The sequence below is a fragment of the Onychostoma macrolepis genome, chromosome 17 (assembly GCF_012432095.1).
Source record: "Onychostoma macrolepis isolate SWU-2019 chromosome 17, ASM1243209v1, whole genome shotgun sequence".
Classification (NCBI taxonomy): Eukaryota; Metazoa; Chordata; class Actinopteri; order Cypriniformes; family Cyprinidae; genus Onychostoma; species Onychostoma macrolepis.
Window position 1 is genome coordinate 13551130 of NC_081171.1, and position 15884 is coordinate 13567013.

General features: G+C 35.8%; 1 protein-coding gene and 1 long non-coding RNA gene across 2 annotated transcripts; one reads left to right on the plus strand and one right to left on the minus strand.

The window, feature by feature from the left end:
• The first annotated feature begins 139 nt into the window (after positions 1-139).
• Positions 140-5428, plus strand: mtfr1l (mitochondrial fission regulator 1-like). Its single transcript, XM_058750395.1, has 8 exons — positions 140-330; positions 910-1036; positions 1131-1238; positions 1508-1617; positions 1761-1972; positions 2134-2497; positions 3419-3564; positions 3702-5428. The coding sequence occupies exons 2-7, from the start codon at positions 1022-1024 to the stop codon at positions 3528-3530; spliced, it is 921 nt and encodes a 306-aa protein (XP_058606378.1). The 5' UTR covers positions 140-330; positions 910-1021; the 3' UTR covers positions 3531-3564; positions 3702-5428.
• A 3378-nt stretch (positions 5429-8806) lies between these two features.
• Positions 8807-12637, minus strand: LOC131523757 (uncharacterized). The gene is made up of 3 exons (XR_009266844.1): positions 12259-12637; positions 12084-12148; positions 8807-9123 (listed from the first exon to the last, which is right to left on the minus strand). It is a non-coding gene; the product is annotated as an uncharacterized LOC131523757 (long non-coding RNA).
• Positions 12638-15884: the final 3247 nt, after the last annotated feature.

Here is a 15884-nt window from a genome sequence, read left to right on the forward strand (position 1 = left end):
ATATAAACACATTTGTTTTAAAACGGTATATTTTAACTTTGTGTATAAATTTACTTTTATTTTGTATTTAAATACTCCGGTAAAGACCAAATTCTATTGGACTGTGAGGTAATAAATGCGGAATTCGAACCAATCACAGGACGATGTTACCACCCGCACTTCCGGCTCATGCACTCCTTGCAAATCAGCCGGGGGCGCGCTGAGCTAACAGCTAATCAGCTAACGGAGCAGGGAGAAAGGAAGCCCGGACGATTCACAACACACAGTAAACCAGAGTAATCTGCACTAGTGCAAAAAACAAAACAAACGGATATAACCTGACCACAAACGGTATGTCTTATATTTCTTCTAAATGCATAATTCGCAGTTGCACATTATAAGGTCGTTTGTTAGCTAATATGCTAAAAGAAGGAATGAGGGTCACAGAACGTCTTTGGTTTGTTTACCTTGTTTACTTTATAGGTTTTATTGTATTTATGTTCCCAGTTTGCACTGTTGATTTTTTTTTTTTTTCCCTACCATTTGTACCTTAATCGTCTGTTCATTTAATTGCCCATTTTCTTGTTTATTCTTCATGGAAACTGGTATATATAATTGTATTATTCTACTTTATCTGATCATTTACTTCTTGATTTATAGTTTTGATTACGTAAGTTATATAGATAAATTATATAATAGAGCGGTTGAGCATCATAAAACATCTGTGCTTACACTGTGCTTAACATTTTATTTACTTTATTCACTTGATTTACAAACTGTACCATGAAGGGTGCACTCAATATGCAGCAGCTGCAAAAACATTAACTGTAGTCTTTTATACTGTACATGATTTCTTGACCAGCATTCACGGTGGTTTTGCACATGAAAGAGAGAATATTTGATATATTTCTTTCTTTTTCATATTTCAAGGCAAAGGAACTCTCATCCCAGATGAACATGTTCAGTGTCCTATAATAATAATAATCAGAACACTACTATACAATCCAAGGCGTCAGTGCTTTCTCTCTTCACTCTCAGCAAAATGGAAACGGAAGCTGTAAGTAGATAAACATCTAAGAGCCATTTTAATCATGTTTTGTCAATATTTATGTATATGTTTGAATATTTATTTTTGTTTTCTTACTCTTCAGGAGGTAATCCCTATTTGGCAAAATAAACCACATGGATCAACTCGTAGTGTGGTGAGAAGAATCGGCTCGACACTGCCTCTTAAACCCTGTCCCAGGGCTTGTTTCCAGGTATGGAAATAAAAAAAAATTGTTCATATAAACACGTATACTTTCATGCACTGCACTCAGACAGTTTGTTGTAAATTAGTCATCATAAGCTTTTCCAAAACACATTGGCTGTTTGTGGTCTTTCTTGACCATGTACATTAAAAGTGCAATTTTTTTATTTTTTTTTAATGAAACACAACCCTAACTTTTGAACAACTCAGACTGACAAAACTCTCTATAGCAAAAACAAAAATGAAATTGGTCAAGAATAGCTTGAATGTGTTCTCCAGGAACTCCCAGGGCTTCCGTCAATGCGTTCTATGGACGGTCCTTTGGTACCTACATTGGCAGACATTGCTTGGATTGCAGATGATGAGGAGGAGACATATGCCAGAGTCAGGTAAGTGGTCTGTTGTGCTGGTGTATTTAGTTTCCTCTGAATTTAAATTTGACAGTTTTTTTAAATGGTCTAATGTAAGATAAAGAGTAGAATTGACAAGTGTTGGATTAATTTTAAACCTATGCTGTCCTGCTATTTGTCAGGAGTGACACACGTCCCCTAAGGCACGAGTGGAGGCCAACGCCACTGCTGGTTATGCACAGGAACTCGTCTGTGCCAAACTTCAGACGAGAAGGCAGGCGAGTCGAGGGTCTGAGGAAACCAGGTGTAACTGCTTTAAACCGCACCACAGCTTTACAAGATGAGCTGAGTCGACTCCGAGCCCAAATCGCCAAGATTGTTGCTGCAGAATCAGGTTGAGTAGTTGACTAAAACTCATTTATTATCTATCATTTAAAAAAACTAGTTGTTATTAAATTGGAAAGATTTGTCTATGGCAATAGAAATATAGTCAATTTGATGTATTTGATTTTTTTTTGTCTTGTGGTCCCTCATAAAAAGTTTGAACTGTTTCAGATTCGAATCCCATAACCCCTGACCTGCTGTCCCCTGACGACACTAGTGTGGGCTTCTCCATGGCTCATTTTGAGACAGCTGCTTACCAGCCAGCCCCCACAGCCTCCTTTGTCATCAGTGATGTCACAGAGGAGGAAGAAGAAGAGGAAGAGGAGGAGGAGGAGGAAGAGGAGGTGTCAGAGCTAGTGCCTGATCCTATGCCACCAGTTTCCATGACTGCATCTGCAACTTTTGATCTCGATCACCCTACTATGGACTTCCGAGAACCAGAGGAGGACACTGTGTCTCTTTCAAAATCAACAAGCTTCGCTGATGTCATGGACATCCTGAAAGATATGAACCGCATGAAGATGAGTAAAGACAGGTGAGTGCAGTTTTTGTGCTGTTGTTTACAATGTTTTTTTTAAGTTCATGCTTCTGTTAAAGCCTATTCATTGTATAGCATATATGAGAGGGGAAGTATTATTAATATTGTATTACTATAATATTAAAGCTGCAGTCCATAACTTTTTTTGGTTAAAAATAATCTGAAATCAATATTTGAGCAAGTGCATAACCAGCCAGTGTTCAAAACTATCGCCTTACTTTAGCCCGATTCACAACGGTAAGCTTATGATAATGTTTTCTAATTTGAGTGGTACGGATAGGTTTTCGCGGGAAATTCGAGCATGGCACTGCGTCATTGCGTCACGTCTGTAAACATAAAGATTGAGTCCTGGCTAGTAGGCTATCACGTGAGGATGCTGCAGGTGTTGGATGGTTAGCGTTTTTCTCTCTTTTCTCATATAGTGATTATATATTATCTATTAATTTAGCTCTTCTTTATTATCTTCATTTATTTTTTTAATATAGTAAATTATGTTATTGTGTTGTGTGATTTCATAACAGGATATAGTGATATACTATTAATATAATTTCTATGGACTTGATATGTATAATGATAATAATAATATTTATTATTATAAATATAATAATTATTATTATAAATATAAATCAGTAATTATGGCATTAATAGTATATTAATATCTATTATTGTTATTAGTAGTAGTAAAATAATGGTGTTAATAATGATAATAGTGTATTAATGCCTATAATTTTTTTTATTGATTGGTTGATGTTATTAATAATTAATATAGTAAGAAATGTTTTTGCGTTTATTGCATTTGTTATAATAATACTAATAATTATTTTAATGTATAGTCATAGCATATTAATACTTGTTGTACTTGTAATACTTATTAATAAATATAGTAAATAATGTTATTGCGTTTTTGTGTACTTTTAGATATAACCGTGGGTGCACCTCGTTGAGGGAGGAAGATTCTGCCTCTCTTATATCTGAAGCATTGAGGAAGAAATTCATTCTGAAGGATGATGACATCAGTGTGAGGAAATAATCCATCATCCAAACCCTCGCAGCAGACTCTCCATGTAAGGCTAAACTGCATGGAATGCTTTTCTCTTTGGTTTAAAGTTGGAGATTGAGATACAAAAACCAAGAGAATAAAACATGGCTGTGAATTTTTATATACTTAAGTCTTATCTTTTTTTCCCTACTGGGTCAATAGGCCCATGTCTGTGGACCGTTACCGTGAAAACCCCATAAAGCCTCTGAATAAACTCAATGGACATCTTCTGCATTCCTCAGAGCTCCCACAATGCTGCGCTGTTGTGACATGCCTGGACGGAAAAGAAGCAGTTCTCGTCAGCCCACACACACACACACACACACACACACACACACACACACACACAAACACTCACACACACACACACACATACACACACACACACAAACACACTCCAACTTGCACTGAGCGGCCAAGTTTGTAATGTCTGTGTGTGTGTGTGTGTGTGTGTGTGTGTGTGTGTGTGCACATAAGGGTCCATAAGCATAGCCTTGGTCAGTGATCACTGAGCCTTTGTTGTTCCATCATAGATTTTGTGAAATTCAAGCACTACTTCCTGTTTCACCATCATCATTTTGTTGATTTCAATAGGACCATAATATCTTCAGATCCTTCAACAAGCGTGCAATTTCACACTATATTATTCAAGCCATGAAACCACAGAAGAGTCCTGGAGGAGCCCAGTTCCAGTTTATCGTCTTGTAGATGTGTAGTTTGGAGCTGTAGAAGTGTTTCTCTTGCCTTACACGTTCCCTCATACAAACCCTGTAATACTTGAAGCCGTTTTGATGCGTGATCTGATGTTACAATACTGACATACGTTTGCCTCTATTTAGAGACTAAACAAAAAGACGTTCTTCTATTTAAAGGGTTTTTGTGCGTGTGCATGTGCACTGAAGACTTTGGATTACGTTCACTTGTAATTAGCGCTCTGTGATTCCCTTCTACCCTACAGACTTTTGAAGTGTATATTGTGCTAGAAGACTGATGTGGTTCAGCAAATAGTGCAACGTAAGTTTGAATTCATAATGCGTGTGGTTTATCTTCAGGAAGTACATGGGAAATGAACTATTTTTGGTTTTTGCTTGTGTCAGGCAGGTTGTAAATGTTTCTGTAAAATCTGAATAGCATGTGTGATGTGGTGTTGGGTGTGACTGTAAGCCAGTTTTGAGGATGCCTCATGTTTTATATGACTATGAAGGATGCTTTTTTCCTTTTGCAAAGTGTAACAAGAAACTATTTTAATGCATATGCTGCTTTTGTGCCGCGATCGCTCACTAAAGTGGGAATCAAACCCAAAATGTGTTTTTTTTTTTTTATTTGTTTCACATTCTTGTTTAGACATGCCTGCAGCCTGTTTCCATCTGTCTGACACATTGCATTAGAAGAGATGTTTGGAGTTTTTAATCCAAAACATTTATTCTCAAACTCCACAATACTCCAGTGCAGTGAAATGCTTTTATAGTTACCTTCACAACATCATTAAAAGCTATGACTACCTAAAATTGTTTTTGCTAGTTTACAGTACAAATGTCTTTATATCAGCGTTACATTCATAAATGAGTTTGTTACCATCAATGCTAATGGGTGAATAGAGCTGTAATATCAACTGTAATATGTCATGCACTAAACATACTAACGTATGTTCCTGTACCTGTCAGTAGCAGGTAAAATGTGTGTGTGCTGCTCTTTCATTCTGACTGCTGGGTTTCATTTATAGTTTTAACCATAGTAAACACTGCAAGTTTGCTTTAATTCAGGTCAGTCTTGCAGTGCCATGGGGGTTGTTTTAGGAGACAGAAACTTGTGTACTTGTGTGTTTGCTTTTTTGTCAAATAAAGGAATTCTATTGACTGTTGTTTATGCGTAAGACAGGAAATAAATAGTTTAAAAGCATTTAAAATCATGTATTTTGTCCAATGAGGATCATCAGCCACATGGGGGCGACATTCTCTATAGTCTACCAAAGTAAAACATTTATACTACCGTTCAATACTTGTATTCATCAAGTAGCCTACTTTGCATTAACTGGATTATAAATGACAGTATAAAGACGTATAATGTAACGAAAGATTTCAAATAGCCTAAATTGTGTTCTTAGGAACTTTCTACTAATTAAAGAATCAAGGTTAAAGTTTATCACGGTTTCCACAAACTGTTTTCAACATTGATTGAGCACAAAATCAGTATTTTTTTATTTTTTTTTATCCGATTTCTTTTAGGACTTTGAAGGATCATGTGACACTGAAGACGGGAGTATTTTAAACCAACACAACTCTTTCCGAAGTGCGATCATGTCTCTGGGACAAACCTGCTGCCAAATGCTTCTTTTGCATTTTTGTTTAATCATGCTTTTATAAAAACGTAACCAACAATTTTAGACGTGACACAATACTGAATTTGTAGTTCTGCAGTTCATGGTAATAAGTTGCATTATGTATAGTTTTGGTTGCACTTTATTTTGCAGTACGTGTACTTACATGTACTTACCTAAGAAAGTACTGGTAATATAACAGGACTGTTAAAATAAAGTGCTACCGACATTTTTAAGGTTGCAATGAATTTTTAATGATTTCTCAAGTCTCAAGATCTTTCTTGAATACCACAGTTACTAAAATGTCACATTTCCTGTTGTTAAGACAAACGGTTTCTCTTCTGTGATACACACACTGATAAATATGCCAGCTAGCGTTTGGGTTTGGAGTTCTGTCAGGTAAAATGATGAGATCGCTCCACCTCTACTACTGAATCTCCTGCACTCATCAGTGCGCCTGGAGACACACATTACTCTCCAGGGACGCCCGTGACTTCGAAGATTCTAGTTAACCTCCTTTTTTAATTTTTTCTCAAAGACCTGATTTGATCCAGGCCAGTTTCAGTGTTCAGTCTATTTTCTGTGGCAGTCCTTGGCCTACTTTATTACACCTCACCTCTGGAAAGCAGATTCTGTCTATTTTAAATCGGAGAGGATTTTTAGATGTCTGTGGAGATTTTGTTTAATAGAGTCCAGTGACACAGTGGTGTTGTTTGAGACTATAAATATTGACCTTTGTGTGACATTGACACACTAATTTAGCCTGTTGCTCAGAAGTTTCACAGATCATTTCCCGGTTGCTAAATCTACATGTTGAAACATGTTTACATTGTAACAGACTGGTCAAATTCAATTAACTTCAGGTGCCATTATGTTGCTAAGAGGGAAGTTGTCAGAACAGCTCCTGAAAGATAGTGAGACATTGAATTACTGTACAATGCAATAAATCTCGGTCAGAGTGAACAGTTTATGATGAGAACAACAAATAAAGCATCTTTTTTTCTTTCCTTCAGTCACAAGTAACACATTGATCTGTTTTAAGGCCAGTGTTTTATGTCTGACCTGTCTTTGGTGTCAGATGACTGAAGCGGTCTTATGTTGCCAATGGAGTATTTTTCACACGTAATGAGCTGGTGATTCAACATGCAGGTACCTTTATTAAAACATAGCTGAAGCACAGAGTCTGCATGGTTTAAATTGGAGCTCCAAGAATACAAACCAATAAAACCATTTCCTTAGTAACAAAACGATGTCTGAATGCTGGCTTTATGCATTTAAATGTGCCAGTAGTGGCACAGAGGCCTATGTAAGTAGTGTAATGGGCCCAGAAGAAAAGACAAAAATTTCCTTGGCGCCTTTTGTATGAAAAATGTAGAAGTCTTCAATAATACATTTTGCATTTTTGAACAGTTCAGAAAGGCTCTTTTATGGTTGCACATTCCAAGACGTCATGAGTGGAAGAGTTTCTTCACAGAGAAACACAAATGTGTGTTTGCTCATATGTGTGAATTGATGGCCTGATTTAGACCTTGATCAGATGAACAGACCGTGATGCTCCCCTCATCTTTTTATTTTTTAATTTTTACCCAGTTTTTCTTTTTTCAAAGGCTTGCATCATACACAGTGATTACTTTTTCATGGTCTGTGAAATTACAAAAAGATTTCTGTTGAAGATTAAATGGGTTTGAAAATATAATGTTTTCATATACAGATGGGTCCAATGTCTGAGACCACATTGAAAATCTTTGATTTAAAATCCAATTTAAACCTGCAAATAAACAGAAAGTTTAATGATTATGTGCAAATATCTAAGATTTTTTACTCTTTCTAGGTTTATAATCAAATCAGTATATTTATTTACACCGTAAACTCCTTTGTAAAAACAGATGCACTTCCTCCATTGATGAACAAGATGTTTTTTGGATCATCTCAAATCATGCTGGAGAACATTATTAGCAATTTTTACACAAACTTTGGGAGTTTGAGCTTGAGCACAAAAGTAAAGCATGTTAAATATTTAGTAATATTAATTTTATTTTAGTGCTGTCAAACTATTAATCGTGATTAATCACATCCAAAATAAAAATTTTGTTTGCATAATACATGTGTGTGTGTTTTGTGTATATTTATTATGTATATATAAATACACACATACAGTATATATTTTGAAAATATTTACATGTATTTACATGTCTATATTTATATTCATATAATTTATATTATAAATATATTTAATATATAAACGTAACATATTTTTCTGAAATATATACATGCATGTGTATTTATATATACATAATAAATCTACACAGTACACACACATATATTATGCAAACAAATACTTTTATTGTGGACGTGATTAATCACGATGAATCATTATTTTATATAAATATAATTTTATTATACTTTTAATTTTTTATTAATGTTTCTTTACTTTACACACAAACCTTTATGCTGATATTATAAATTGTACATAAAAATTAATTAATGAACTATTAAAAGAGCATACAGAAGAATTTTTCACTAGTGTTTTTCCATACACTGTCAGATTACAGTAACCTTCACAAACAATTGTCTTTGCTAACATTCACACAAAACACACTCGTCAGTCCTGCATCCTTAGCTGTACAAGGTTTAATCCTTGCATGCTTGAATCCATTATGTTTTATCTCCCTGACTGTGAATGGCCTTGTAGACACTGGTGCATCGAAACCAAAATCAGTGCAAACATGTTCTTTGTGCACTGGAGGAGAATTGTTGCCATGCACAAATGTGATGTATTTGTTTCTGATGCATCACTAGACATGAGGATAAAGAGGTTAGTCTGCTGCTCTAAATAGAACGATAAACACTCTTTGTCTTTCAAAGCATTCCAAGTGTGGATCAGCTGATATGTGTTTGATGCGGAGGTGTGTGTTACATTGGGAGATATCAACAGTCTCAGACGGGGTTGTCTTGTGCACTAAATAGAAACGATAAACACTTTGGCTTTCAAAGCATTCCAAGTGTGTTGTTAGCAGATATGTGTTTGATGTGGAGGTGTGTGTTATATTAAGAGACGTCAACAGTTCCAGACAGTGTTTAGAAAACATACTATATGTCCTAGTTTCACAGGTCTGTGATTTATTGGACAGTGTTCTGATCTTGATACTGTTTTTTTCTTGCCTTATAAACATACGTCTAAATTTGACTCTTACACCTTTCGTAGTCAGTTGCATGATTAAACCTCCTTTCATCCTTGAATTCAGCCATCTGCCTCCACCCATGCATCTGAGAAAGAAGGAGAGACAGACGGAGAGGGTGAAAACAAACTAGGTGATTTTCTTGGCATATTATTATGAATTACTGGCTTCGAGATTTTTATTGTTCGTGATCAAGTTTCGAAAACAACAAACAGCTCTAGAAGATCAAAGCTTGCCATGAAGCTTCAAGCTGATCTGATCATTGGATGGCATCATCAAGTGCCTACTGAAAGTGTCACATTTATCTGCTCTCTTTCAGTGTATCAGAGGGAGAGATATTGGCATCATTTCACAATGGGTATTTTTGCTTTTCTAGAGCAAAGGAAGGAATGGGAGAGGCTGGATTTGGGATTGGAACATAATGCAGGTTTATATTCAAACCTCTACAGAAGCATGACCTTGAGATAAAAAAAAGTTATCCCAACATAAAAAATTGTTTTCTCGTTATTACAACCTAATTTTCTCGATAGACTCATGATTTGATGAAATATACAGAAACTTGATATTTGTGTCGACATCACGAGAAAATGGAGTCATGATAACAAAAAACAACTGAAGTCGTGATCACAAGAAAACAAGAAAAGTAATAAAATTCCATGGCCTTTTAGGTCTACTGTAATCCCATATCCCTACGAGTACACAACACTTATTTGACATTTGCAAGTGGATTAGCTGTCCAACCACTCAAACAAATTGTATAAAGAAAGGAGTTGGCAAAGAAAATTTTCATTTCATTCTCTAAACTTTCGCCAGATGGACTCACATTAACACAGAATAAAATAAATAAATAAAAAACATGTATGAAGCAAGATTGCAACAATTGCAATAAAATGTGTTTAGTCAGTTTCATTTGTTTAAGCAGTTTATTTTAAATGACACTTCATCATCTGATATATATTTTCCAATCTTCTATAAAATCACAGACTGTTTGGTGAGTCAGTCTTTCCATTAGAGCTGACAGCTGTGCTTTGTTCTAAAAAAACAAAAATCAGACGGAAATGCAACAAAAAAATTCAAGCAGTATTCATAATCATTATGTAATTGTGCCCAGAGTCACCCACTCACTTCCATCATATACTGTACACACATGCATATGCAGTACTCAATGCTACACTCTGTCTTTATATACCAGTGATGAAACAGAAGCAAAACATTTGAAATATTTACATGCATGAGTACATTCTAGAAAACTCTCAGTACATGGCATCCTCCTGTGAAATATTATGTATACTGTAAACCAGGCTTTAAATGCAAACTGACTTACCGAATCAGAAATTCCACAAGCATGTCAAGTAATACAAAACCTAAAACTTTGCTAAGTTGCAACATAAAATTGTGTTGCAGTGCATCTGCTCTGAAGCCAGACAGTCCAGATCAACAGTTCAAACTTGATTAACACCGTTATAGCATTGGTTCAGCCTGCATCAGATTGTCTAATTACTGCTAACCGATACATTTAATTTGGATAAATGATGCATTTGGAGAAGTGACATGTGAAGTACACAGTACAATTAATGTAATGGTGTAACTGAGACTCTTTCTATAAGACCGGTTGAAACAGAATCGGAATACATCTATTCCGCATTTTTTATTTTTATTTATTTTTTTGCATTGCATTATAGATTCAAATTAAATTATTTCAATATGTTAATAACAATTGGAACTTTGCTGGATTATGGATTATGGCTACCTGAATCAAAGATTCCAGTTCTAATCAATATAAACAGGAACTATTCCTGATCAGCCTTATCCAACCTTTGTGCTATTTATTCATCTGTAGACCTTGAGAGCTGCACAATATTTCACAGGAAGCAAAATGCAACCAGCAATTACAGTCTAATTCTTAATGCATAATGTTTACAGTCGTGCTGTGCCATTAATGAGCCAACTATGGGTCTTGCTCTTATCTGCGCTAATAAAACAAAAAAATCTTACAGACAGTCTATAAGGGGCCTGTTGGATTCTGACGTATTAGCCCATGCCTTTTAGAAGCATATTAGATAACAAATGTAAAAAATATATGTATCATCAAGTCAGAATACATTAAATCGCTCCTAGGGGACCCTAACTATCTGAGTGTAGCTTGTTTCTAACGGCTAGAGTACACTGTGGGTTAAAAGCAACCCGAACTGCACAGGTGGTTCCAAGCTGTTGCATATGTGCATGGATGCAACTTTGTGAATAAGCCTCTGCCAAGAACATATGTGTGAGACAGAAAGGATGTCCCTCTGGTAGACACACAGCGCGCTGTTTTTAGCTCCAGTCTCATTAGCGATGGCCTGAACAAGCAGAGCGGTCTTAGGGGTTCATTGTGCGTCAGAGTACCGCTCATACTCCCCAGACAGGAGGAAATATCACTTTTTACTCCCTGACTCAAAGCACCGAACAGGAAATGATGTGCTTCATTATGGTGCTTTGATAATACAAATAACAAAATAGTTGAGAGACAAACTTATGTTAACTATCCAGGTTCAGCAGATCATGGATTCATTTTTACAATTAAAACTGAGCAACTAAGGTAACAGCTTGAAGACTTGAGGTAAATTATGAACAATATAAAAAAATGTAATTGAAATAGTGTCTGTCTACTTTTCCAAGTATTTTTCCCATTCATTTTTCCCACAGTGATTTTAAAAAGTCTTTATTTTAAGGGTTATCATGAATCATATGAACATTTGATTTAAAAAAAAAAGAAAAAAAAAGAACTGACAAAGAAAGGCTTTAATGAGGGAAAGAAATACAATCCCATGAAGCACTGTGAATGACAATCAAATTTAAATATAAAGATGTTGATAATACACCTTCATAGCAAAATATGCATATATATATATATATATATATATATATATATAGGCTATATATATATATATATATATATGTGTGTGTGTGTGTGTGTGTGTGTGTGTGTGTGTGTGTAAAATTTAACACAATTTTAATCTCAAATTTAAGTAGTGTTAGGAGATTGAATGTCATGAGTGGGATTTTTACTTACTGTAGCTCCAATATGTAAGTGACATACAGAGATCCATAGGACATCACAAGCCCACACGTATCTGCAAGCAATGCAAACAATTTGAAAATATATTAACCTGCCCTAAAAAGAAAAGAAACCCCCCCAGCATATTAGGAATCTGAGATGGCCGTTGAAAGCGTTGAACTTTACCTGAAGAATCTTTAGTGTTAGTCATGACTCCCAGCCCCCGTTCCTCCCGTTCTCTTGCTCTCTTTCCTGCTGGGATGCAGGCTTAAATCCCTCATTAGGGGGCGGTTTAATTGGTGCTAATGCTCTGGAGAACTTCTCAGGAAATCCATTTAACACATTCCCGAGTTTTCCTGCTGTTCCGATTCTCTAACAGTGGTACTAGAGGACCCTGTTCACCGTGTGGGCGTCTTGTTTTGGGTTCATATCGAGTTCAGCTTAACATCTGAATTGTTTAATTTCATGCTCTTTGTGAAACAAATTGCTCACAACATGTGTGAAGTAATTATTTTGTTAATCTCCTAAAACAGTCCAGTCATTTCTGCAAAATAATTTTTGACAATTGGAGAAAGGAATCAGTGTATGTTCCATCAAATGAACAAACCTATTGACTATTTTGCGTCTCAGCCCGCACTGTTGTGGGTCAATGAGCCCACAGGACTAGCGCCCTCTGGTGGAGCCAGTAATATCTGCACTATCTTCTAACTGTCTTTCTCATTTGGTGATCTCATCTACGCACAGGCTAGACCTTCTCCTGCTTTAGAGGATATGGTGTGTTGGGGTTGTTGTATTGGGTGTTCAGCTTCTTTAACTGTGTGTCGGGGTTGTTTAGTTGTGTGTTTAGGTTTTTATTGTTCATTGAAATTGCATTGTGCATTGAGGCTGTTGGATTGTGTGTTGGACTTGTGTTGTAGAGGTGTTTGTGGATGAGCAGCTGTTGTTTTTGCTGTATTGCTCTTTTTCTATCTGTACCTTCAGATTTTGTGCTTTTAATTTTTACTCTACTATATCACAGAGATTTTGCATATTATATTCAATCTTGGCATATGGATATGCGTGTGGCATTTAATATTTGTATGTTTACCTTAAAATGTTCTTGTTTTCTGCTCCTTGCTTTGATGTAGTTTAATCTAGAAGTGTTTAGAGCAGAAGCATGGCGACCTGTTTCATCTCTCAGCCCTGGTGAAAACGATTAGAGTAAAATGTCATTACTGGCAGAGGTGTGTGTGTGTGTGTGTTTGTGTGTGTGTTTTCCCTTGAAGGCATTTTAACAAATGTTTGTGACTCCATGATTCATGTGGAGCTTCGAACAGAACAGATGGAAAACCCGGAAAGCAGTTTCATCACACTCTTACACTGAGAGTTTAAGATTTCCCTCTGTTTTTGTTTCAGCAGTAGATGGAGAAAGTGACGGTTCAATGAGGCTGTGCACTAAACTGGCATGAAATCCAAGTAAATGACCATAATTTTGTATGTCACATTAAACTGATTTGAGGATGAGGAATATCAAGTACGATATTCAAGAGCGTGATCAGATCATTAGGATAACAGAACATGAAGATACTGTACTGATCAGAATATTGAGATACTGTACTGATCATCTCCTGTTTTATGATGCTGCTGTCACATCTTATGTGGGATGTCATTAAATATTCAGTGTCGTAGTGGATTTCTGTCTGTCTGTCTGTTTATCTCTTTCTCTCTATCTGTTTATGTTGAGTCATCTGACAAACAAGCAGTGAGCGCAATTACCTCAGTCCATTATTCAGATGCTAAACTTAGCAGGGATCAGAGGTAAAACAAATACAAGAAAAGACATTGTTGAATCCATATATAACGTGAGCCATAGTTATATTTAGAGACGGATCAACACTATTTAAAGGTAAAAGCTCAGAAAAAATTGCATAGATCAAAAAACAGTTATTTATGCTTGGATATCTGATTGATTCGAAGCCATTTTATTTTCAAAGCAATGCCAAATCTGCCTCTTATCACTTTGCTGGTATAGACTCAGCACTGGGGAAAATGTTTGAGCAGTGATTTCATATGTCATATTGTAACCAACAGATGAAGCGCTTATTTTAGACCCAGGAGGAATTTGCTGAAAGAGACTGAAGCGTGTTCACAGCTGATGTAATTCATTAGTCTGAAAAGTACATCATGATTCCCTGAGTAATGTTTGATTGAGAAATGATTGAAGAAGTGCTAGATTTCCTCCTTCGTCTAAAATGGGCTTATTATTCTGGAATTGATCTGACCTTGCTTTGATTGGCTTTGATTAGGACTCTCACCTAATTAACTCCCATAAAAGTACTCAAATGTTATGGTCAGTATGGGGGGAGGGGGAGTCTGAGCCATGATGTGCAAGCACAACGATAATTTAACCCTCCTTTCAATTGAGATAAACTAGAAACCCTGTTACTAGAAGAGAATTACAAATCAGCTTATAGAAATGTGTCTGGCATATATGTGGCCTATTAATTTGAGATTCAGCAGCAGTCAGATTAAGACAGATTAAAGTTGAAATCTCCAGGAGAAGATGATGCTGGTAAATACTGGTGTCACTGTGCAAGATCTTGAAGTAACTAATAGAGTAAAACCCTTCTGTCCTCTATAATTAAGACCCTGCTTTCCTTCCCCGTGGCCTTCACTCCTCTTCTGCAGCTGGGGGTGAAAATTACAGCCCTTCTTCACTCTCCTCCACTGCTCTCTTATTCTTTCTCTCATATAAATGAGATGCCATCTGTTGCCATCACAACTGATGAATATTTTTTTCCTACATCTGATGTTACTGTAACACATTGCATTGGTCATTCTTGCTTATTTTTTGCCAAATCTGTGAAAATAAATGATGGGATTAAGTGGATTTGACACAGGAGATTTCTAGAATGAATGAAAACGGCAGAATGTTTGTGAGCCCTGCATCCAACGGCTCATAGGATATTGATGTAAGAATCTCTCACATATGGTGAGACTAATTAAATAATGATGGGAATTAATCAGACCAACAACCTTGACAAAACAGAATGTTATGTTTTAAAACATATTTATGATATACAAAACTCCAGAATGCTCCAGACAGTTGCATCTGGTGTCTTTACAGAGCAGAGTTGCTCTGAGCAGGCTCTGTGGCCCATTTACATACAGTAAAATCACATAGATCTTGTGATAATATATATATATTTTATTTTCATTAATTTCACACTTTAAAATTCATAATTTCATGTTTTAAACATAAATTTGCAGGTACTGATTTTTGTTACCTTTGCATTGTAGAGGTGGTACATGAAACATTAGTATGTAGACTTTTTTAATATAGACTACACATTTTTTTTTTATCTAAGCCTTTAGTTAGTTACAATCAATAGTGAACTTTTGGCACTCAAATGTCAATGTCTAAAAGACTTTTTAAACAACAAAAATATTGACATTTAATAATGCATAATATTTCTATTTTATCGTTATAAAGCAAAGCAAATTCTCCATTTACCTTACTCTGAATAAACTTGCAATCGAAAGTTATGTCCCAAATATGCACTATATACACGATGTAGGCCTACTTGTGCACTGCTCACCCATCATCTGGGTATTTAAAGTGCACATTTTCTTTTTGGGATTCTCACACTATTTATACTATAAAACAATAAAGAATAGTGCACAAACTGGATGCATATTCATTTTAGCATGTACAGAAATGTTGTTTGAAACACCCCTGACTGTAAATCCTACATATGTAAAAAGAATAGCCTATGTCTTTTTTCACCACCAAAATTTTGTTTAGAATAACTTCTTTTCTTCAAAGGCAGATC